Source organism: Brassica oleracea, chromosome C3, assembly GCF_000695525.1.
Source record: "Brassica oleracea var. oleracea cultivar TO1000 chromosome C3, BOL, whole genome shotgun sequence".
Lineage (NCBI taxonomy): Eukaryota > Viridiplantae > Streptophyta > Magnoliopsida > Brassicales > Brassicaceae > Brassica > Brassica oleracea.
The window spans coordinates 28,725,283-28,750,922 of record NC_027750.1 but is presented as its reverse complement, the minus strand read 5'-3'; the positions used below and the strand labels follow the sequence as shown (position 1 = coordinate 28,750,922).

The 25,640-nt window shown below is 31.6% G+C and overlaps 3 protein-coding genes across 4 annotated transcripts in view; 1 reads left to right on the top strand and 2 right to left on the bottom strand.

Annotated features, from left to right (window-relative positions):
• Positions 1 to 14,944, bottom strand: part of LOC106335669 (probable inactive serine/threonine-protein kinase fnkC) — a 72,210-nt gene extending 57,266 nt beyond the window's left edge. Inside the window, exons 1-6 of one of the 2 annotated variants that reach the window (XM_013774253.1) lie at positions 14,800 to 14,944; positions 14,408 to 14,642; positions 13,962 to 14,131; positions 13,580 to 13,862; positions 13,324 to 13,499; positions 13,026 to 13,233 (exon numbers count right to left, since the gene is read on the bottom strand). In XM_013774253.1, the coding sequence (XP_013629707.1) occupies positions 13,073 to 13,233; positions 13,324 to 13,499; positions 13,580 to 13,862; positions 13,962 to 14,131; positions 14,408 to 14,642; positions 14,800 to 14,920 (1,146 nt within the window). In that variant the 5' untranslated portion in view covers positions 14,921 to 14,944 and the 3' untranslated portion in view covers positions 13,026 to 13,072. Of the gene's footprint in view, positions 1 to 13,025; positions 13,234 to 13,323; positions 13,500 to 13,579; positions 13,863 to 13,961; positions 14,132 to 14,407; positions 14,643 to 14,799 lie in introns of those variants that run through there. The other variant, XM_013774254.1, reaches the window with a different exon arrangement.
• Positions 14,945 to 22,159: 7,215 nt separating this feature from the next.
• On the bottom strand, positions 22,160 to 23,211 carry LOC106333895. The gene is made up of 3 exons (XM_013772281.1): positions 22,909 to 23,211; positions 22,536 to 22,818; positions 22,160 to 22,336 (listed from the first exon to the last, which is right to left on the bottom strand). The coding sequence occupies exons 1-3, from the start codon at positions 23,197 to 23,199 to the stop codon at positions 22,203 to 22,205; spliced, it is 708 nt and encodes a 235-aa protein (XP_013627735.1). The 5' UTR covers positions 23,200 to 23,211; the 3' UTR covers positions 22,160 to 22,202.
• A 373-nt stretch (positions 23,212 to 23,584) lies between these two features.
• LOC106334433 lies at positions 23,585 to 23,761 on the top strand. Its single transcript, XM_013772713.1, is given in 1 exon segment — positions 23,585 to 23,761. A coding segment is annotated over 1 exon segment (177 nt).
• Positions 23,762 to 25,640: the final 1,879 nt, after the last annotated feature.

The window sequence follows — 25,640 nt, the reverse complement described above, 5'->3', positions numbered from 1 at the left end:
TTGATTTTCCTATCCTACGTGGACACCCTCTCCATGGCTTATATTTGCCTTTTAATATTGTATATTCTTAACTTTGTCACGAAAACAAAAATCTATGATTTTTCATATTTGTCAATGTTCTCACACTTTCAAAGAATATATTAGCTTAGTCACTTACTTATTTTTTTTTACAAAACAAAGTATCGGAGTCTTGAAAGTTGAATTCATATTATTGTAACTGTACATAAGAGTTTGTGATTACATACTTAGTGATTCTTGTATATGTGTCCAAGAATGTCTCAATGGCTTAGTGGTAACTGCATTATATGTATGTCCTACTAACCCGGGTTCAATCATTTCCTTCGCATTGTTTTTTTTCATTTTTGACGAAAAATAATAAATGAGATGACGTGGCATCTTCGGGCTCTCTGATTGGTTGATTTTCCTATCATACGTGGACAACCCTCTCCATGGCTTATATTTGTCTTTTAGCATTGTATAATTTAACTAAAGTGTAGGTGATTTAGTGATAATGCAATAAGATTAGTTATTCTGTATCTTGGATTCGAACCACATTTAATGATACAAAATGTTATCTTATATATTAAAACAAAAGTCACAACCTTGATTCATGTGTGATTTTAAAAAAAAATGGATCTAATGGACATATTCCTACAAAGTCATGTTACATTTAATATCTAATATTATCATTTAAATTTTGGACCTACCAAAAATTTTTATTGGGCTATCAATAATTGGATTTAAACAATATATGATCCATTGAATTTATAGATAGTATAAATTAAATAGATATAATTTAATGTTGTAATACTATACCTCTATATGCTAAATATTTAAATATTTGTCGATGTTAACTTTTAAAATTATAAATATTTTTTTTAAATAACAAAAATTATATTATCTAACAATGATTAATCTTTACTACCTTAAACCAATGAAAACAAATTATAAACTATTTAGTTTATTTTAAAATTAAACAAAAACTAAATGCTTAATTATTTACTCGATAATATAAATCTATGAAGTGAAAAGTTTAATTTTTTAAAAACTTTCTAAACTTGTGAAATGTTACAATATCTTTGAATATGAAAATAAAACAATAAAACAGAAGTCAACAACCTTAATTCATGTGTGATTTTTTTAAAAATGGACATATTCCTAAAAAGTCATGTTACTTTTAATATCTAATCTTATCATTTAAATTTTGGACCTACCATAAATTTTTATTAGGCTATCAATAATTGGATTTAAACAATAGATTATCTATTGGATTTATAGATAGTATAAATTAAATAGATATAATTTAATGTTGTAATACTATACCTCTATATGCTAAATATTTAAATATTTGTCGATGTTAACTTTTAAAATTATAAATATTTTTTTTAAATAACAAAAATTATATTATCTAACAATGATTAATCTTTACTACCTTAAACCAATGAAAACAAATTATAAACTATTTAGTTTATTTTAAAATTAAACAAAAACTAAATGCTTAATTATTTACTCGATAATATAAATCTATGAAGTGAAAAGTTTAATTTTTTAAAAACTTTCTAAACTTGTGAAATGTTACAATATCTTTGAATATGAAAATAAAACAATAAAACAGAAGTCAACAACCTTAATTCATGTGTGATTTTTTTAAAAATGGACATATTCCTAAAAAGTCATGTTACTTTTAATATCTAATCTTATCATTTAAATTTTGGACCTACCATAAATTTTTATTAGGCTATCAATAATTGGATTTAAACAATAGATTATCTATTGGATTTATAGATAGTATAAATTAAATAGATATAATTTAATGTTGTAATACTTCACCAATTGAGAACAATCCGTTGCAAACATTACCTGAAACTGTCTTAAATTCTTCATACATTTCATTGCCCAAATCAATGCCTCTACCTCCGAATGAAGGGGTGAAAGACATGCCCTTACATTCCTTGCCCCTAGCAGCCCATCAAACCCTGGTAAAGTACTATACCAGCCTTGTCCTGAGAATGTATCCTTATCTTTCCATGAACCATCTAGGAAACACCATCGACCTTGTGTCATTAGGGGGACGCTGGTCTGTACCGAGAGCCCTCTCGTTGGGTCATTTCCCACATGTGCTTCTGCCCAAAGTGATGATTCTAGTTCAGCTAATTGAAGAGTATCCCTCGGATCAATATCCAGATTACTGAAAACTTTGTTATTTCGAGCTTTCCAAATATACCATAAAATCCATGCAAACTGATGATCATCCATCTTTGGCCGGACTCTCCAAAAAAGATGATCCATATTAGCAAACAATGAAGTGATAGGAAAGATATTAGGAGCTGACGGAATCTTGGATAATGCACACACTTGGCGTGCCGGTGGACATTCAAAAAATACATGGTTAATTGATTCTTCAGGTTCTCCGCATCGAGCACAATATATATCTCCCTGTATCCCTCTTGCCTTTAGATTTTTCATTACCGATATACATCCTGAGAGAAGTTGCCATAAAAAATGCCTTATTTTTGGGGGACACCGAACTTTCCAACAGGAAGCTTTAAGTATATCCACTGTAGGGCCATAAAAAGCTGGCGGTTTTTCCCTATCAAGATAGACCCGTTCCACTTGATAGCCTGATTGGACTGAATATTTTCCAGTATTAGTAAAATGCCATCCATTCTTATCCTCAAACTGATTCCTATTTAAAGGAATACTTTCAATTATTTTTGCATCCGTAGGATCCACTAGAGTCCTAATTACCTGTAAATTCCATGAGCGAGATTCCGAATTTATGAGGGAATCCACTGTAAGGTCCGGATAAAAGTTGAGAAAATTTTTTGTTGCTGGTCTCGGGCGAGTGGCTGGGATCCAAGGATCACGCGGTTGCACGGATCGAGCCAGTGATCCATCGATCCGGTAGGTCGTCCGGTTTAGTGTTCGGGTCGGGTTTAAAAACATTGTAAGGAACTGAATATGTGGATAGATGATCAGGTTTGTCTTAACTATAGTCGTATCCCTTATATACTGAAGCGCAAGTCGTCTAGAGAGTCATATTCTGCCACATAACAAGTGTTTATAATTTAAAAAAAAATCAGTTAAACAAAAATGCTTAAAAGAACAGAAACCGTAGAACAGTTTTTTTTCTAAACAGGCCACGACCCATGTTTCTTATCTTTTTCCACGACCCTTTTTTCTATACTACATTAGATTCAATAAACAAATAACAGAGAATTCCCAGTTGATCAAAAAGAAAATACCAAATACCTATGATCATTCTTTTATTTCAAAACCGTGATTCATAACCGGGACCGTATGGAATGTCCCAAGGCAATGCAGAGTTCAAAATCTATGGAATTGGATCTCCACAACCAATATTTTTCAGTCACTATTTCCCATTTTGTATAGTTTTGTTGGTTTCGGTGAAGCACTATATATTGCTTCGATGTAACCGGTTCATGGCTAGGAAGTTTCGTTAAAGAGTAGATGTGGTGGAACTGAATTGCTAGATATTCAGTCGGAACAAAGCCACTTTAGGACGAAAAAGACTACAAAGTGGAGGAAGATATTAAGCAGGCGAAACACATATGCAAATATGGTAGCTGGAAAAATGCTTTCGAAAAAAGGTAAATACACTTCCATTAATTCACCAGAGAAAGGATCAAATTGATCAATTATTTTCTACTTTACAATAGGTTTTACATCAAAATGTCGATTGAATATATTGTGGTGGTGACTTTGATTTTTTTATTACTTGGGTTATTTCTCGATAGTTTTAATGTTTCAGATATTCCAGTAAAAAATGGATTATGTTTGGTCGTAGAGGTTAGAGGAACATGAAGAAGAGAGATGGCAAAAACAGTGTTGCCATGGGAATGTTAATTAAATTCTAAGACAAAATTAACAAAGGTATATACTAATAACAACATTTTTTCATTTTTTCAATCTGTGCAATTCACAAATTGATTTTCAGATGTTTGATATACCAATAATACACCTGCTACGATAAATAAATTATTTTTAACTCTATTGCATCACTGAGAGTCTGAGACAATCAAATTCATCAATATGACTTTGATTTGTAAGTATATATACATGTCATTTTTAGTTATATGTTGATTTGTAAGCAAAAGTATTTTAAGTTCAAAAAAAATTTCCATGCGAAGCATGGGGTTCATACTAGTAATCATATAAACACTAAGATTATGTATGCAAATCGGTTTGAATTAATTACTAATAAGAACAAGAGGTGCGATAGATCAACCAATATATTCTATAATTTAGATTCGTAAGAAAAATAAAATCCAGGTCTAGGCATCAAATTAAATGATCGATAATACAGAGAAACTAATAGTAGTAGTGGAATAAGTTCGGTGTAAAACCAACTTTGTAGTTTTTAGTGGGATAAGTTTGATGTAACACCAACTTTGAGCTTTTGAGTTTTAACAAATATAAAGTATGGTATATGAGTTGTGAGTTACGTTTTAATATACAAGTTTACGCACCAACAAATTTATAAATTGTAAGCATAAACAAATTTTTAACATTGCAAAATCACTTTTTGTTGAGTTTTTTTTTTCAGGTACAACTTACAACGTGAATTACTGAGTTTATGCTTTAAATTAGGAATAGTGATAGTTGAAGAAACAATGCAAAAGGGGTATAAATAACAAACAAAAATAGTAATTTAAATGGTATAATAACTAACAAATGGTCAAGTCGAGGCATAGGTGACGCGTGTAGCGCTGACGACGAGATCTCAACACGCGTCCAGTTTCCTTGACGCATGGGTCAGCAAGGACGCGTCCGGCCCGCGTAGTGGGGTACTTTCGGTTTGGGCCGTAGGCCCGTTTAGTTGGTTTGTGTATGCCCTCACGTGATGGGCTTTAATTTTAGTAGTTTGTTGGGCTTTGGCCCGGTACTTGTTGTTGGGCTTAGTCCCCCTTATTAATTAAAAAATAATAATAATTTGGGGAAAAAAAAAAAACTAACAAATGGAAGCTATCCCCTTATTATTAAAGATGAGCAATTTAGATTAGTGCTTTGGTATTTTAATTATAAGTCTGCCATTTTGGCTGGCAAGTCCACAACTCTCCTCAGCCATTTAAATTAAAAGACCTTTAATTACTAGACAATTTACAATAATTGCTATTGGCACTTATTATAAACTTTTTGTTAGTACATTATAACATATAACATATGATAGTAACCGGTTTGTTTCGTAAAAACCAGTTTCATTAAAGTGTTTGTGGCCATCCAATTTTACAGAATAACTCACTAGAAATTAAAGACAGTTGTAAATGGAGTTCGTACTAGAAAGCAGAGGTGAGTCTTCCAGAATTTTCTTCAGTTCAAAAACTATCAAAGAGCTGTCTTTGTCAAGTTAATTGCCTTCTCTGAGTGACGCCACTACCGTTTCATATCCGTATTTGAAAGGTTTCTGGAGATTCCATTGTAAAACTGAGTTGCCGGTAATCGAACGGCGTGTACCGCCATTAATGCGAAATGAAATAGAAACACAAAAGAGGAGTAGGAGAAGAAACAATTGAAGAAAAATCAGAACACAACCCTTTTCTCCGTCTGTCTACCCAGATGAGAAATTTACTCAAATTTACACTATACACGAGGAGATTAGGGCAGAATCGAAATCGAATCAGAAAACTGAAGTCTAAAACACATAATAAAAGCAAATATTTATCAACTTGAAACGATCCTAAATTCAAACACTGAAAGAGCAAAAAAGTAAAATGAAGGAAAACTCTTTCTTTTCCATTAACCCAAAAAGTATTTAAGTTGATAGACTTCTCGCTGTCTCTTTCCAGGGTTGATTGCTTATAATTTTCTGCTGTGTGGAGATGAGAAATATGATTGAGTTGTGAAGGAGGAGAGCTACTTTTTTTTTTCTTTCTTTTTTCCCTTAAGCTTTTTTTTTTTTTAACGTTTCTAATATCTAATGATTTTCTAAAACATTTTTTCCCTATAATAAAAACCAACCACTCAGTTCGTTGTTTTCATCTTTTGTTTTAAGTATTTCAATAACAAAAATTCTGTTTATCTGATAATAGTTTTATTTTTAAATTCCTAATATGAAACTAATCTATATGTACAATAAGTTTAGTAAATTATTTACTGCCAAGTTATCATTATACTAAAAGTATCAATTTTTTGATAAAAAAAGATTAGAAGTATCAATATAAATCACAGTAAAATAAGGATGAATTCTGATTTTGATTAAGCCATTTCATTTTTGTAATGCATTATTTAGTGAAAATGGATGATGTGTATCCGCTCACAATCACATTCAGTCATGAAGTATCTTAAAAATTGTTGAAATAGTTTGAAAAAGTTTGGGCATATTCGTTCATCTTGAAATCCATGTTTTAAAATATAAATTTGAACACTTTAATAGTCTAACCCAAATTGTGAAAGGAAATTTACAACTTTATCACCAATAGATCATTTCAACTCATTAATAATTATTTTCACATTATATATGATGTTTTCTCAAAAATTAAAAGTTAAAGATAAAAATAAAATTATAATATTGGATTTAATAGAGTTTAAAATTTTATGTTCAAACTGATCGAAAATCGATAAGAACAAACCCATATTCGAGCAAGAACATACCAATATTCGAGCTGAACAGTTAGTGAATTTTATACTATAATCATTATACATGATTTATCGGGAAGTGAAACAATTCAAATATTCAAAATATCATTTTACTTTTCAATATCAATATGCAATTAGATGGAAATAGTAGAAAAATTAAAACTAATTATATAACATTAATATATAATTTATTTAAACAAAAATAAGAATAAATTATAGTTAAATAATTATTTTATAATTAAAATTCAATTTAAACAAATGAAGAACTAATAGTTTTAAAAATTTAAAGCAACATTGTTCATTACATCAAAATTTAGGTAAAACAATATACTCCTAAACAAAATATGAAGCAAAAATTAAATAATAAACGTTATTAGAGATGGCTAAGCGATAACTAGACATTATTTCTTATTCCTTTATATGAGAAAATTCACTGTTTTTTTTTTGCAAATAAATGGTAACAATATATAATTTTGTTCGGCTACATGAAAATAATGTCAAACCAAATCAAATGTTAAGTACCTTTACTGTTTTCGAAGATTGTTTGGAGAAACTATTTGGTCTAACACTCCTACTGTACTCATACTTATTTTTTTCCTATTATGTTTCACTAAAAGAAATTAGTGTGGATTTCACGTTTGAGATCTTTGATGTTTTAAAATCGTTTGCCATGAAAAGAAAATTGGTACCTAACAATAAAGAAAGATAACACCAAGAAAGGGAAACAATTATTTTTGCTACTATCTCAAATAAAAATTTTGATAACTTATCTGGTAATGAAATATATCGATCATATGAAGCAATCGACATGCACCGATAATTCGAGACATAAATTGGTTGGGTAAGAAGCTGGATGTTCTAAGATTCTTGGAAGATAAGATAGCAAGGAAGGAAGAATAGTTGGTCCGGATGGAAGGTCGAAAGATTTGGTTTGAAGCCGTGGCGGACCCATAGACAAATTTTATGAGTGTCAGACATAAAAATTAGGTGTCAAACAGAAATAAACTGGTTTAAAGTACAAACACTTATGAACTATAAATTAGTTGCAACCAATATATTGTTATGATCTATACCCGTAATCTCCTCACTGTAATATGATAAACGTATGTAGAAGTATACAGTCTCTCACGAGCTACCGTATAAATCTATCTGTACTCTCTCTCTCACAAATGACCAATTACATGATCCCTATTTTGTACAGCAATACAGAGTATTTATACTTATTATTTAAATGTAACTGCAAAGCCTCCTTCTACACAAGAGTCTTTCATTCTTCAGTCTTTCCCTCTCCTTTCCTCTTCCTATAATATGCTCTCCAAGGCATATCATATATTTATTAATTTAGATAGATGTTAGCTTTGTCCAAAAAGAAGATAGATATTAGCTTTTGAAGAGATTAATTAGATTTAAATCTTAATTTAGAGAGATATTGGAATCTGTGGTAGCTAATTTAGAGAGCATGTTTATTGGTAGCTCTTAACATGGGTTCTTAGGTTAGTTAGAATTAAAAAAAAAAGAAAAAAAGAAACTAACTCAAGATGCGTCCCTTAATTAAGCAAGCGAAGGGACTGTCTCTTAGAGGCAGGTGTCATAAAATAATTGGATAGAGGAGAGGCGTCGCTTTGCTCTCATCTCCGTTTCTTTGCCCTCTCTCTCTCCTCTCCGTTCTTCTTTGCCCTCTCTCGGTTTGTCTCCTGCAAACACAATTGAGGAGCAGGAAGATGAAGAGATTCTCACTGAGTTATCATCACAAGGAGAGGAGACAAGAGGAGAAACTCGCCGGCCGTCGCTCGTGCGATGTGGATTCTCGTCGAAGAAGAAGCTTTGATCGATCGGTTTCGATCAAGAGACAAGGATTGCTTGAGGTTGATGAGTTGAAAGCTACTGCAACGCAAATGTATCAAATTGGTTTTCTATTAAACTTGAATCTTCCGTTGATCTCTTATTGTGTATGTATGTGTGTCTTGTTTGATCGGCGTTTCGTGAGTGTCGTCACCTTAGGTAAATTCACCTGAAAGATCGAATTTTTGAAGACAATGGTGTGTTGCTCGTGTTTCGGGCCGAGGAGAAAACGCGACGTGGTGAAGAATCCAAAGCTCAGAGGCGTTTCCGATCACAATGCTAGAACTGACCAACCTTCTTCTTGTGGTTTCATCTCACTTTCCCTTTTTATTCATACATGCATTGTTCTAGCATGACGTGCGTGTGTATAATTATGAGTGTGATTGGGAACTTTTGGAGAAAATGAGAGTAATAAATAAGGTGGAAATGAGAGTAATAAATAAGGTGGAAATGAGAGTAATAAATAAGGTGGAAATGAGAGTAATAAATAAGGTGGAAATGAGAGTAATAAATAAGGTGGAAATGAGAGTAATAAATAAGGTGGAAATGAGAGTAATAAATAAGGTGGAAATGAGAGTAATAAATAAGGTGGAAATGAGAGTAATAAATAAGGTGGAAATGAGAGTAATAAATAAGGTGGAAATGAGAGTAATAAATAAGGTGGAAATGAGAGTAATAAATAAGGTGGAAATGAGAGTAATAAATAAGGTGGAAAAGAGAAAAAAAATGAAACAATGAAGTTACTCTGATGAAATGTAGCGTAACGACTAGTGTAGATTTTCTTTTGATTAAACAGTAAGTAGAGTAAATGTAGGAAAAACAATTTTACCTGATTGGCAGTTTCACAGCGTAAATAGGAGTAACACATTTTGCGCTAATAATTGTTGCGCTAGAAATACCTTTCAGTCAAAGCCTATGACTTATGCTCAGTCGAGTAGTTGAATATTTGGATAAGGGCATCTTTTGCCTCAGAGATTCTCCACCATTTGGTTGCGTTCACACTTTCAAGATCCCTCCCAAGTGCCGTGTTCACACTTTTATTCACTCGGCTTCCTCTTATCTCGGCTCGATAGATTTCTAAAATTTCTAAAAGAAAATTAATTTACACTTTTGTAAATCCAAAAATTGTACTGAATAACAAAAAGATAAAATATAACTAATATAAAAACTTTTAATACTATTGCATTATATATTATAGTATTTTTTGTGCACCAACTAATCATATTTAAAATTAAAAATCCAAAGAGTTGAGACGATTACGTCACGAGATAAACTCGACGGAAAAGCGAATAACTAAAAATACTACAACAAAGAAAATGATAGATGTGCTACAGGAGTAATGAGATCCGTAGAAAAACTTTGCTTAAAAATTGGATGGTCACATTATATTATCTATATTGTCTGGTTAATGACAAAGAGAAAACAACTTCTACCTTCTTTTTTTTTGAACAATAAGAAAACAACTTCTACCTAAATTATAAATCAAGCATATAAACTATTTAACATGGAAGTTGAAAGCTCCAAGGAAGATGTACCATCTTATAGGGCAATTGATATCGGGTCAGGTGGCAGTAACGAAGAATCTAGTAAGGCGGAATATGAGGTGCGATAATTATTGTCCAAGGTGTGGATAAATAGAAGAATCTGTAATTCATGCAATATTTGAATGCCCTCCAGCTCTTCAAGTATGGCCCTTATCAGGAACTCCTACAAGCCCAGGTACATTTCCAGTGTCAAGCGTCTACACAAACATGGACTATCTATTATGGAGGAAGAATGATATCTTAGAATCAGACTAGGACATGGATCTTTATCCCTGGATAATATGGTATATTTGGAAGGCTCGTAATGATAAACTTTTCAGGGGAATAGACAGTGACCATCTGGAACTAGTTCGATACGCAGAAAGTGAGTGTCAAGCATGGTTTAATGCAAATGAGATGATACCACCAGTAGTACAGGCCAGTAATAATGATGAAAACCAAGTTTTAAGCTTGGGTAATATTTGTCTGTTAGATGGATATTGGACAACTTCTGATCGATATAGTGGATGTGGATGGGTCTTGATGGACAGTGGAGAGAACATACAACTTATGGGAACTCGGAATTTTTCTCGATGTGAATCAGCATTGCATTCGGAGGTAGAAGCACTACGATGGCTGATGGAGAACATGCTTCAACACTCGCCATGTCAGAGCTTTGGAACAGACTGAAAGGAGCTGATTGCAATGTTAGAGAAACCCCGGGAGTGGCCAAGCTTCGCGAAAAAATTGGAGAAGATAGAGACGCTGCAGATTTGTTTTCCGGACTTCAAAATCACTTATGTACCACGAGTGCGCAACCAGTTTTCTGATTTTTTAGCTAAGACAGCTAGGACATTCCGTAGAGAGCTACTTTTCATTGGTTGTTCTATTTCGGTCTTAGTTTAAGCAATTTATTTTGCAATTTTGAATGCAATTTAAGATATTTTAAACTAATTAAAAACAAGCAAACACATATTTTGTTGTAAAGTTAATAGATATTATTCGGTAACATATTCATATTTGTTTGTAACCATGTAATTGGTCAGAAAAATGATTACATGGTATAGTTAGAATGCTTATATTTAGGGGGAGAAATAAAATTATAGTTAGGAGTGAATCAAATGAAAATGATAAGTTATATTCCAAACTAATTTGTGAAAAGTTGGTTGGTTAAATATTAGAAGTTACTTTTTAGATTTTCTAAAAATATTGTATATAGAAATGAACATATAAGAAAAATACGCATTCACACATCATTTTTTCCAAAAAAAGAAATAGATGAGAAGTTAGATCTTTAAATATTTATTTGGAATATTTGAACGTAAAATGATTTAATCGTGCACATGATCATTTTAGGAAAAGACAAATAAAAATTTCCATGTATCTATGATAAAATACATGAATAACAAAATCATTAGTTCTTTCAAATAGAGTCGTACATTTGGAAGTATTGTTTCTATATTAAAAACCCATTCATTTAAAATACAAACACAGAATCATATTATTAAGTGGTTGATAGTAATTAATAGGGGTGGGCACTTTACCCAATATCCGAAACCGAACCCAAAACCGAACCCGAACCCGATCCGAAAAACCCAAACCGAAATCCGAACCAAAGTAGCAAAATATCCGAACGGGTATTGATTTAGGAGAGATTAGATATCCGAACCCGAATGGATATCCGAAGATAACCGAACATATGTATAATTAACCATATATTTTTAGCTTACACCTCTCATTTTATATAAAATATTTATATTGATACTACACATACTTTAAGTTCATATGATATACATAGAATTACGGAGAAAATGATTTGCTACTCACTTAAAATGCATGTCAAACTTTTTATTTCAAGAATTAACAAAAAGTTACATCCAAAATTTTAAAACAATAAAATTAATGTTTTTTTTAGTTTCATAATGTTATGTCCAAATCTATTAACCATTCAATCTATTAAAAATAAAAATTAGTTGAGTGAAAGTTATATTTTTAAATACAAGAAATTTGAGAAATGAAAAATTTAAATTTTAAATTTTTTTTTCAAAATTTAAATATCCGAACCCGATCCAAAATAATCGAACCCGAACTAAAAATACCCAAACCCGATCCGAGGTACAGAAATACCCGAACGGGTTCTATACTTCTATACGGAAATACCCTAAAATCCGAGATACCCGATTCGAACCCGAACGGGTACCCGATCGCCAACCCCTAGTAATTAATGAAAATATGGAGCTGCAAGTGCGTTGGTTAGAGATATGAGAAACCCAACTAGGGAAGAACTCGGTTGAAGATTTGCTTCCTTTCCGACCATTTTACTATCAACACGTGATTCACAACTAAACTCGTTTGAAGATTTGCTTCCTTTTCGTGACGTTTTTGATGAATCTTTGAGACTATAGATTGAGATAAACTCTCTGAATGAAATGGCTTTAATTTACGAAGGATTCATGAATATTTAAGAAAGTGTTTTAAGACATTTATGAAAGGGTATTTTGTTCCAATACAAAAACGTCACGAAGGGTTCCTAAACATTTAGTAAAAAAAAAAGAGAGAATTTATAGACATTTAGAAGCATGACAAAAGCTTCGGTGTCTGTTTTTGAATGGAAGCATCGTAATGTACAACTAACTACACTGTTTGAAATCTTTCACGGAATCGACTCATTATAAATAGTTTTTGTTTAGTTGTTCTACCTACAATTAAGTAAAACTAATCTACAACGAACTCAAAGTTTTGAAATCTTTCACGGAATCGACTCATTATAACTAGTTTTTGTTTAATCTCATTATAATCATGATCACGCGTAATTAAAAATGGCATTTTCTTACATTTAGCCTCTCTCTTCTTTTTTATTTGCTTGAAGATACAAAACACTAATATGGTCGTGAAATAGTCAGTTTCGTTTCCAGTTACTGCTGGAAGGAAGATTGTATAACCAGATTTGAGCTGCAGTAGAAGCCCTCGGTGCTTGCAAGAAACAGATATGATGCTTTGATATATACAGAACTCATTTATTTGAAACGCAAACACATACATTTCTGATTATTAAGTGGTTGATAATAAAGCAAATTACATAGAGCTACAAGTTCTTTGGTTAAAGAAATCTAACTAGGGAAGTACCTGGTTGTAGAAATTATTTCCATTTCCACTTGAACTATCAACACATCATTCACGAGATAACCTCTCTGTGGATCCCTGAGATCAGCTAGAGGGATAAACTCATTGTAACCCCAACCTAGTCCCGGACCAGTGAACCAATGATCGACTACGGATAAAAAGAAAGATGACAAGAAAGCATTCATAAGTCACAAGGGATGTGTCCATAGCATAGTACCAAAATATATCATCTGCTTACGTGGCCTTTCGATGGTTCTCCACTGGGGCGAGGCACGTTGGTTAAGAACTCTAAGCTGGGCTCGAACATAAATCTTCTCATAGGGTCTGACTCTCTCGTTTGCATTAAGGAGAAGATAAATCGACAAGGCACTTCCTTCTCCCGTTCCAGCGCCACTTGGATTCACTTGTATATTCCTGATCATGACTATTTGTCACTACCACGATACTCTAACTAAAGCAAAATTGCTTTGATCTTGAACTAATGTCGGACTTACCATCTTCTTCCTCCGATGGAGAACACATCAGAGAAGTAAGCCTCTCCGAGCAGCGTGGAGAAACTCCGAATAGTCCAGGTGAACCTCGGGTTAGGGAAATTCCTAGCGACAGTGAAAAGTTCTGATCTTTGAAAGGCAGTATGAATAGTCACATCAACACCAAACTCGCAGTGATCTCCATTGAACAGGTATCCGTTTCTCGGGTCTCTGAAGGTAGCAAGAGGGAGGACCTGAGGGAATCCCCACATCGTTTTGAAAATATTGTATCGCCATGCATGAGTATCTGCGGATTATAACATAAATATATAGCCATATAGGATAGATCACTACTATATATACGTTGCATCTTTTCTTGATAGAATGTAAAATTAACAAAAAAGACCTTGCATGGTGAAGTACTTCCTCTCGTTCCTTTGGAATATGTAAAACCTGAGATCCGCGAAAACCTCTTGATGTGAAAAGACGAGAGTTGAGTTGTCTATGGCTACGTAAAGCGAAATGAACCCTGAACCACTATCTTGCCTGTTCCCGTTGGGGTACACAATAAGTGACCTGTGTAACAAGATTCATATATTCAACAGTGGTCTTGATATTTTTGGGACTATGGAAAATCAAATAAGTTTTAATAAAATTTTGTTTAAACAATTTTTGAAATTATATATACATTAACTCTTAAAACTTTAGAGCAGCATTAACCGGGGTGCTTAAAAAAAAAATTAAGCACCCCAAGTGGGGTGCTATGGATAATTAGGAGTTATAGATCAAAGCTTCACTTGCGTATACTAATTTTTTTTTTTTTTTTTTTTTTTTTTTAGAATACCAACATACCAGTTGTATCCACCAACCGGAAAAGGACGAGATTCATATCTCTCTGTCTCATTTGACTGAAGGAGCGTGTTGAAAGACTCCATTTTGAGAGAGTAAGACATTGGGGGACGATCTCTCATACCCGTCACTGCGTTTGAAGGTGAGTCTTTATAATCACGTGAAGAGATCTCTAGATCATCTTCATTTAAGTAATGCGCTTCTCCCAGGATTGAGTTTGGTTGTGCTCCATTCTCCTCTGTTTAAAGACAAAAAGAGAGAATTTGAGTAAATAGAGCAAGTGTCTCTGTATCATACTGTTTGATAACACACAGCGGAAACACAGAATCTAAAGACATTAAAGGATTTCTTGAATATGGGTTCGATTCTAAGAGCAAAAGATAGTGCATGCATACGCTGTAGAGTTGTGGTTAGGTCATCAGTGGATTGTCGTATGAGGGATTGTGCAGAGGCAGATGTGATCAAGAGACAAAATAAGAGATAAACAACATAAATGGTGTTTGTGTCGTGACTCATCTTTTGAAATTATATATGAATGAAAGTTTAGGGTACAAAGACTAGTGTGGCTTTATAATAGTTGGTAGGAGTGATAGGTGCCTCTGTCAATGCTATAATATCTACTAGATGATAATCCGCGCACATACGCGGAGTGAGTTCTTATAATAATGTTTGTTTATAAAATGATTTTAACATTTTGCAACAATACAATCTTTATCCATTATAAAATAATGAATACAAATGTTGATCTCTTAAATATATCATCGTTGTTGAAGAGTTGACGTATTAAATCTCATTTTAATTATTTTTAAGACTTCATATACATAAAAGGAAATTAAGTTTTACGGCTGACACAAATCACCAAAACCAAATAGGCAACATCAATTGTATAATGACGAAAGGAGATTAGGTTTTCTGCTCTCGATTTTTTTACTATTGACTCTCCATAAGTGATTTCATTTTCTACCTCTATAGAATTGTGCTTTCGTTCTCGTCTTTGTTTCATTGATATGAGTTAAGTTTCTTTTTTAACTTCTTTTATGAATTCATTGAATTAATCGTTCTCGTCTTTGTTTCATTGATATGATTTAAGTTTCTTTTTTTAACTTATTATGAATTCGGTGAATTACATAAGTGTCAATTAAAAAAATGGACATTTGTAAAAATTAGTTTCACTCCATATACATATCAAAGAATCAAAATTTTGAAAAATAATCACCGGCAAACTATATTAACATGTTAGTGTTCAAATCTAATATATCAAGCTATTATAGAATATAAGTGCAGACTCGAAATATAAATGTTTGTCTAGTATATATTCACCAGCTCAGTCTAAAAATCATCTAATTAGAACAACAAAACAAATTACTTATTTCACCAGTTCGAGTAATATCTGAATCCGAACGGGTAATATCCAAACCCGAATGGATATCCGAAGATAACCAAACATAAGTATATCTAACTCTATATTTCTAGTTTATTTCTCTCATTTTATTCAAAATATTTATATTAATGATTCTTATTGCTCAAAATTAGTTAATGTACATATAATTATGGACAAAATCATTTGCTACTCACTTAAAAAACATATCAAGTTCTTGTTTCTTGCATTAACAAAAGTTGCATCTAAAATTTCAGAACAACAACTAAATTAGTGTTTTTCTATTTTTAAGTTTTATCTCCAAACCTATTAATAGTTTAATCTTTTAAAAATTAAAAAAAAACATTTAAGTTAAAATATATTTTAAATACAAAAAAATTAAACAATGAATCATTTATTTATTTTTCCTTCAAAATTTAAATATCCGAACCTGACCCAAAATATCCGAACCAGAACATAAAATACCCGAACCCGACTCGAAGTGTAGAAATACTCGAACGGGTTCTATACCTTTATACTGAAATATCCGATACAAACTCGAACGGGTATCCGAACGCCCACCCTATGATATATGATCATTTGTATCTTGCTTGAACAAAAAAAAAGTTAAACCATTGATCACAAATTTTTTAATGTGAGTCTTTTACCATTTTTAGTAATTTATAATCGTTTTTAAAAATTCAAAATATAACATATAAGAAAAAGTCCAATTGTTTTCATTATATGCTTAATGTGATTGTTTAATTTCTTTTAGTAGTATAAAATTAAACAAAAAATAGATAGGTTATAAATTGTTTTATCAAATATGTATTATTCATGATCATTAATTGTCATATATATGTTAACTATATTAGGTAATTCCGTACCTTTTATTTAAGGAAAAACAAATATTTTTTTGTACACTATTAATTAATTTGATAGTTAGTTTAATAAAAATCATAGTATATGTTTATATGGATCAACTTATTTTTCAAACAATTCTAAGAATGATTTTCGTAATGACACGTGGCTACGAAAACATGTTGTAATGTTTCAGGATTAATATATAAGAGATTAAATTATTTCATCTTACTGTTGTTTATTTAATTTTAACCAACTTTTTAACGCACTAATCGGAGTATAATGTAGTCAAGTTTTAAAAGCAGAGAATTGCATGTACTTTTGTGTCTATATACACGCGCATGCATGAAAAGGAAAGAGCATATGATAATGTTCTGTTTTCTACAAAATGCTCTTTCTTTCTGCAAAAAAGATATTTTCAATTGTATCTAGCTATTTTTTACAAAAAAAAAAAATTGTGTCTAGTTATTTAAAAAAAAAAGTTAAGCCAGCATGCTCAGAATTAAAACACACGTAAAATACATTTTCTGATCCATGCATACGCGTGTACATCATTGAGAAAATGTACATGCAATCGCATGCACAGTTGCACACGATTACAATGGATTTTTAAGCGTTATTTTCTCTAGGTTTTAATCGCTATAAAAAAAATTTTGTGGTAGAACTGTAAGAATTATAATAACGAAACTATATACTTATTATTCAAGTTTCTTACTTCCCATTCGCAGTAGACGTTGCAATTGGATTAGTTCATGTTTTTTTTTATAAATGCCGGTTTGGATTATAGACTGGGTTAGATTAGACTACACCGCTGGATTTTGTTTGTTTTTTAATTGCATTTTTAAGGCCGCTTGTTTTCTTTTTTGAGAACTAGACCGCTGGATTTTCTTTCTCCGGTTTAGATTAGTTTCTGTAAAGCATTCCGTATCTGATTTGAAATTTTATCAAAGGTTCTTTACTGTATATCTAATATATATTAATAAAACTTCTGTAAAAATTATTAAAACATACATTAACTATTTTGAAAATGAATTTTTGCCTAAAACCAAATTTAAATTTGAACAAATCAATTTGAACCCCAAAAAACATATTCAAAGAATGTGAACTCATTTCTCAACTCATTCATATGACTAAATTATGTGCACTATCTCCAAATTAAATCCGCTTTCCTTATAAGATGGGAGCTGTGATTTGTTCACTTGAAATTTGTCATGACTTTTCTTAGCGATCAACGCTGGATGCGGAGGGAGAGGAGACAACACGTGAGTTCATAGATTCATAGATCTGGCAGTTGAATAAAATAATCTTCTTCGACATTTTTTGTCGAAGTCTTCTTTACGTAAGAATGCTTTAATGCAAGTGCATTAGACAAGAATCGTTATATATTATTATTATGTGTAAACAATAACAATGGTTGGTGATTATTGAAATACCACTTTCAGGATGGTTTTTAATAGTACCATTTTACTTTTTATTTCCACAATAACTTTATTTTCCATTTTTTTTAAGTATCCATTTCTTTATAAGACTAAAGTTTCTTTTAGATCAGAAAAGGTTTGTGCAAACATAGCGTTAAGCAGAGCAAAAGAAGGTAGAAGTTAATTAAGATAAGATCCAGGACTTTGGCCAACTTTGGCCAAGTTCAACGCGTCCACCATGATTTTCACAACCGTGATTAATAATCAATCTACTAGATAAATAAAAGCTCGCACTTTATAACTATATCCCTAAAATCTGATGTAAGCTGCGCTGCATAACACTTGTTGTAGTTATGTATTCTTTAGAGAAAGTTATGTTTTTTTTTTTTGATAAAGAAGAGAAAGTTATGTTTTATAGTTTCGTTTACCGAAATTACACAACCAACGTTATACGTTCTAAATAAAGTTTTTTAAATGTGTAGTTTAGAGCGAGAATTTAGTTTCACAAGTTTACGTGCAGTTAATTAAAGAAGTATCGCTTCACAGCTATATATGATCCAAAGTCGAGTCCTATGCTAACAGCAGATGATATCTACGGATTCACCATATTTTTTATTTAGAAAATAAGATCATTTTCCAAAATCAAGAACTTGTTTTTGGTTAGCCAGCTTAACTGAAAGTCTAGCAAGCCCTCAAATGGGCTACAATCTAGCATTTAGATATATTCAAAAGTCAAGGATAAAAAGTAAAGGCATCATTATAATCAGGTTGGGATTTCAAATTTAAATTACCAAGTGGGTACACTAGGCACAAAGAAAACTAAGAGTTTGAATGGAAGGTGAATATTAAGCGGGCGATACACGTCAAGTGGAGGAACCGCTTTTGTACTTCCATTCACCAATGTTTTTACGTTAATGTTTGACTGTCTTTCTCAAATAATAAAATAATGCTGAACCGCTAGCAGTTCTAATACATGAAGAAACATTGTAGAACCACTGTCAACAGTAAAATACAGCAAATTTCGAGTGTTTCTTGTGTATAAAACTACTGTTTTTTCTTTTAGAAAATAATAGATTTATTTATGACCATTGTGAGTTTTGATAATGTCATACATCAATTTTTTTATTATATTCCTGTGGTTCCATATTATGTATATATTATATATCATTTGAATGACTTATTTTTATGTTATTATGTTTTGTACTAGAAATAGTTATACTATTTTATCAAAAACATAATTATTTTAAATAATATATGATAATATATACAATTATTTTTAATTTAATTTTCAAAAAAACATATGTTTGGACCGCTGGATCCACTTAATCCGCTTGATCCACACTTGTACCGTTAGAACCGTTAGATTCACTTTTGTTCCGCTCGATCCACTTTTATGTACTGTTTATTTTAGTTTTGCTTTTCCTTTTGAATAATAATATATATGCTTGTAAATAAACTTGTTTTGAAGCGTATTTGACAAACTTATTTTCTTGTGAGTTTATATTGTTTCTTACTTACATATATACAAATATGTTTTGTATAATATTTAAATTACTTATGTGTTCCGGTCTGTTTACCCAGACCACCTCAAGCTTGAGTAATAGAATGACATTTTGACGTAAAAAAAAATGACTTATGTGTTTGTTAAATTATACTATACTAGGTATGCATAAACATTTCATAATTATTTATTAATACATAGTAATTAAAAACTACTAAAATGATATATATATATATATAGATATATAATTTCAAAGCTCAAAACAATTATATATATGGTTAAATTAATTTAATATTATATTATGAATAGAAATTTATAGTTATTGTATTTATATAATTATTTTAAAAACAGCCAAATCAAATATAAAATAAATAGTATTACAATTTTTTAATATATTAATTTAAATTAGTACAGTACTTTGGACCATTTTTCATTCACTTTCACTATTCAAACATATGTTTTGAACCACTAGATCCGCTAGATCCACATTTGTACCGCTTGATCCGCTCGATCCGCTCTTGTTCCGCTCGATCCGCAACGCTTGATCCGCTTTCTCCATTCGGAGCCTAAATCATGCAAAAATCTTACAAGTTTTTTCCCTCCCTAAGAGCATCTCCAACAGCCCCTTATCCTCTTATTTTTTAAAGGGTTTTGCATTCCAACAGACTTTTATCCCCTTATTTTTTAAAGAGATGAACAGTACACCCTCAAATATAAAGAGGCATTATTCAACCCCTTAAAACACTATTCACTATTCATATTTCACTTTTCCCTTTAGTCCTTCTATTTCTGTAAGTCTTATAATTTGTACTTAACACTTTTTATGTTGTCTTTTTGTACTATAGTTATATTAGTTACATAACTATTATAGTTTTGGTTTTATAAAATTAATTTCTGAACACTAATAATAGGTTTATAATTATTCTACGCATATAATTATAATAAATATATAATGTAAGCATATTATTTTACACAACAATAACATTAATTTAGGAAATTTTACACAAATTAAGACCCATAATACAAACATAATATTTTACATGAAAAGACATGTTCAATAATAAACTGAAAACATTACACAAATTAATATATATTACAATACTAATATTCAGGTAAATTTGATCTCGAACCTCCAAGATCACCAAAATATTGTTTGGAGTAGTCTCACCTTGCTGTTGTTAAGTTCTTTTTTTGTATGATTCTTGCTTGTTCAGATCGGATAAACTGACGAGTGTTACTATCATCGATGGAGTTTAAATGTGTCAACAAGATTTTATTTTCTTCCTCCACTTCTTTTAAAGCTAATTTTTTGCTTGATTTTTCATGCGTAATTGAACCATCTCATAAGTCTTTTCCCTCGTTGATGCACTTTCTTTCAAAAAATTTAGGATTTGTTCATTCGATGAAACCAAAGAATCCATAGATGAGTTATTACCTTCAACAAGTTTTCTTTTGAGTTTTGCTTTCTTCGAACCAAGACGTTGAGATGAATTTGAACCACCATCATCGCTGCTTAAATTGATTGAAAATGAAGAAATTCCAGGAGATTGTGATGTTGGAGAACCGAAGGTACTGCTCTCAATATACGGGATGCTGATATTAGCATTGTCTGAAAACTTTGGAATATCTTTCATCAATACCCACACATGATCAAATTTAAAACCTTTTTTTAGTTTTGAGGATGAACAAGATGTCAACGCACCGATTAGAGATGCAAGACCAGCGCCACCAACAAACGTTGAAATGGCAATAAATGAAGATATGCGGTTTCAACAATTTTTATCACGCAATCTTCAGATAAAAGATAAAGAAGCTCACTTGTCACTAAGAAATGCGTTGATTGATCACATATGGGAGCATTACGGAAATAATCCTATTGATTAGTTTTGTATTTTTATATGTACCTTTGTTATTTGGATTGTATGTGTTATTATTATCTATATTTTATGTTTTTATTTTTATTATAAGTAATTTTGTGTTATTGTTTATTTATGAGAATATGTTTATTGAGTATCTATTTAAAATATATGTTTATGGCTTCTTTATAAAAGTTTAGTGATTATAGTTAATAATTAAAAAATATTAAAGACTAAAGTGTAATAAGTAAAGTTTGTAGAGAAAATATTTAAGGGTCACCATTGGAGAACCATCCCCTTTATCCTTTTATTTTGAGTGGGTCTCTCCTTTAAAATAAGGGGATCCAACGATCCCCTTATCTCCTTATTTCTTAAAGGGTTTTGCATTCCAACAACCATTTATCCCCCTATTTTATAAAGGGATGAACAGTACACTCTCAAATATAAGAAGCTGGCACTATTCAACCTCTTAAAACACTATTCACTTTTCACTTTAATCCTTATATTTCTATAAGTTTTATAATTTATACTTTAATACTTTTTATGTTGTCTTTTTTAGTCACATAACTATTATAATTTTTGGTTTTAAATAAAGTTAATTTTGGACACTAATAATATGTTTATAATTATTCTACAGAAATAATTATAATAAATATATAATGCAAACATATTATTTTACACAACAATAACATTACATTTAGGAAATTTTACACAAATTAAGACTCATAATACAAGCATAATATTTTACATCAAAAGACATTACAATAAACTGAAAACATTACACAAATTAATATATATTACAATACTAATATTCAGGTAAATTCGATCCCAAACCTCCAAGATCACCAAAATATTGTTGGAGTAGTTTCACCTTGTTGTTGTTGAGTTCTTTTTTGTATGATTCTTGCTTGTTCAAATCGGATAAACTGACGAGTGTTACTATCATCGATAGAGTTTAAATGTGTCAACAAGATTTTATTTTCTTCCTCCACTTCTTTTAAAGCTAATTATTTTGCTTGATTTTTCATGCTTAATTGAACTATCTTATAAGTCTTTTCCCTAGTTGCTGCACTTTCTTTCAAAAAAATTAGGATTTGTTCATTCGATGAAACCAAAGAATCCATAGATGTGTTATTACCTTCAACAAGTTTTCTTTTGAGCTTTGCTTTCTTCGAACCAATAGGACATTGAGATGAATTTGAACCACCATCATCGCTGCTTAAATTTATTGAAAATGAAGAAATTCCAGGAGATTGTGATGTTTGAGAACCGAATGTGTTGCTCTCAATATCCGGGATACTGATATTAGCATTATCTGAAAACTTTGAAATATCTTTCATCAATACCCACATATGATCAATTTTTTTAAAAAAAAAAAATTGTTTTCGATCTTGCAGCAATAGTTTCTTTGCTTTCTCCATCTACAACATTTTAGAACAAAAAACTTAATTAAATATATAAACAATAATATAAATAAATAAATAACACATATTAATGTAAATTAAACTTACAATGTCTTGTTCGGATGCACCACCTGGATGCATATTTTGCACTTGGATCACACAACTTATCAAGTTTCTAACAGCATACAAAACAGTACCTATCCTACCTACTAAAGATCTATTTCTCCTAACTTCCCAACTTTCTGGTTTTTTTGCATTATAGTTTTTTGTTATTTTATCCCATAATGTCTTGAGAGCTTGATTGTTGCTAGTAATGGGATCTTGTGATATCTCTAAATGGACATGACATAAAAACTCATCTTCTTGTTGGTTGAATGATGTGCCCCTACTTCTTTCCATTTTTTGTATACAAGAAAATATATGAATGAGTGTGAATTTTTTCATTTGGTAAAGTCTATTATTTATACACATAAAAGAAATGAACGTAAATTAATTTCAGAGATTTTATCTATTGAATATAGTTGGAGGTCAGAGGTTGGAGGGTGGATAGGAAAATGACAAACATTCAATTTAATGGTTGTTGAGACATAAAATCTATTGAATGGTGTAGACCAACTATTGTTGAGACATAAAGTCTATATATATACTTGTATTTGCATCAATGAACATATCAACAAAGCTTTAGATAAAAATGAATTTTAATATCGGAAATTCATCTTTTCAAAATTCTTCTTCTTCAGATTCATCTGAGTTTGATCAATGGATTACTGATAAAAGTGAGGCAATGGAGAGAGAACAACAAATTGCAGTTAATTTGTTTATCAACAATAATCGTCTTATTCACCAACTCCATCAAGAAAATAATCATGTAAGTCACCGCGGTTCTATTGTCGGTCATGCAGTTATTCTTCGTGATAGATAAAATGCTGATCGCAATTTGTACAATGGTTATTTTTTTTGATAATCCTGTGTATGGTGAAAGAGAGTTTCATCGTCGATTTAGAATGTCACAAAGGCTATTCCTTCACATTGTGGATGTTATTAAACAACATGACAACTACTTTAACCAACGACGTGATGCATCTGGTAAACTTGGATTATCAACTTTTCAAAAGGTTACAGCTGCCATTCGGATCTTGGCATATGAGATTCCTGCTGATGCCACTGATGAATACATCAAAATAGGGGAGTCCACAACAATTGAATGCATGAAAATATTTTTTCGTGCAATTGTAGATGTGTTTTCAGAGTGGTATCTCAGGTCACCAACAATAGAATATGTTTCCAGACTTCTCAACATCGGCCAACAACGTGGATTTCCTGGAATGCTAGGCAGTCTTGATTGCATGCACTGCAAGTGGAAAAATTGTCCAACTGCATGGGCATGACAATTTGCAGATCGTAGCGGATCACCCACGATCATTCTCGAAGCGGTTGCAGATTATGATCTATGGATATGGCATGCCTATTTTGGAATACCAGGCAGCAACAACGATATCAATGTTTTAAAGTCATCTAACTTATTTACCAATATTACTCAAGGTACCGCTCCTACGGCCAATTCCACAATTCAAGGTCAAGAATATAATATGGGTTATTATTTAGCCGATGGTATATATCCTAAATGGTCAACAATTTTCCAAACAATTAGCGATCCCCAAGGTCCAAACAAATATTGTTTGCAGCAAGACAAGAATCATGTCGGAAAGATGTTGAACGAGCTTTCGGAGTTCTAAAATCCAAATTTGCTATTGTCACAGGATCCTCACGTTATTGGAAGAAAGAGGTATTGCATGATATAATGACATTATGTATTATAATGCATAACATGATTATTGAGGATGACCGAGATGTCAACGCACCGATTAGAGATGCAAGACCAGCACCACCAACAAACGTTGAAATGGCAATAAATGAAGATATGCGGTTTCAACAAGTTTTATCACATAATCTTCAGATAAAAGATAAAGAAGCTCACTTGTCACTAAGAAATGTGTTGATTGATCACATATGGGAGCATTACGGAAATAATCCTATTGATTAGTTTTGTATTTTATATGTACCTTTGTTATTTGGATTGTATGTGTTATTATTATCTATATTTATGTTTTTATTTTTATTATAAGTAATTTGGTTTATTTTTTATTTATGAGAATATGTTTATTGAGTATCTATTTAAAATGTATGTTTATTGCTTCTTTATAAAAGTTTAGTGATTGTATTTAATTATTAAAAATATTGAGGACTAAAATGTAATAAGTAAAGCTTGTAGAAAAAATATTTAAAGGCCACCATTGGAGAACCATCCCCTTATCCCCTTATTTTGAGTGGGTTCCTCCTTTAAAATAAGAGTTAATTGGCTTAAAACCAACTAAAGATAGTAATATTAGTAGAAAGCCAAAAACTGTGAAAAGTTAGATGTTATTGTGGTGTCAGAATTCTTGCACATTCACATTGTTTTATCCATTTATTCATGTGCATTTTCATCATATAGATTAGGATTTAGCCATGTCTAGGTTGCATTTTGCATACATATGTCTCTATTAGGTATTGGAGTACCACATGGAGTTCCTGGAGACATTTGGGTGCATTTGGAGCTCAAAAGAAGTGATTAAGGTGATCATTGGACGAGCAATGCATGGGAGCGACCTACCGGAGCGACGCCATGAACTCGCTCGCCATCTACGCTTTGGAGCGACCTCCTAGAGCGACACCCTAAGGTCGCTCGCGTCTATGGTTTCTGAGCAAGCCGGGAGCGATGTCTTCAGAGCGACCCAGCCAGGTCGCTCGCGAGGGACGACCCGGGAGCGATGTCTTCGGAGCGACACAGCCAGGTCGCT

What these genes read in the sequence shown, in the direction of transcription:
- LOC106333895 (XM_013772281.1), bottom strand. Translation starts at nt 23,199, where the DNA reads ATGGAAAGAAGTAGGGGCACATCATTCAACCAACAAGAAGATGAGTTT. An exon ending in GTGCATCCGAACAAGACATT is followed by an intron (nt 22,819 to 22,908) that starts GTAAGTTTAATT and finishes AAAATGTTGTAG; the next exon opens with ATGGAGAAAGCAAAGAAACT. An exon ending in CAAAAGAAAACTTGTTGAAG is followed by an intron (nt 22,337 to 22,535) that starts GTAATAACACAT and finishes TATCGATGATAG; the next exon opens with TAACACTCGTCAGTTTATCC.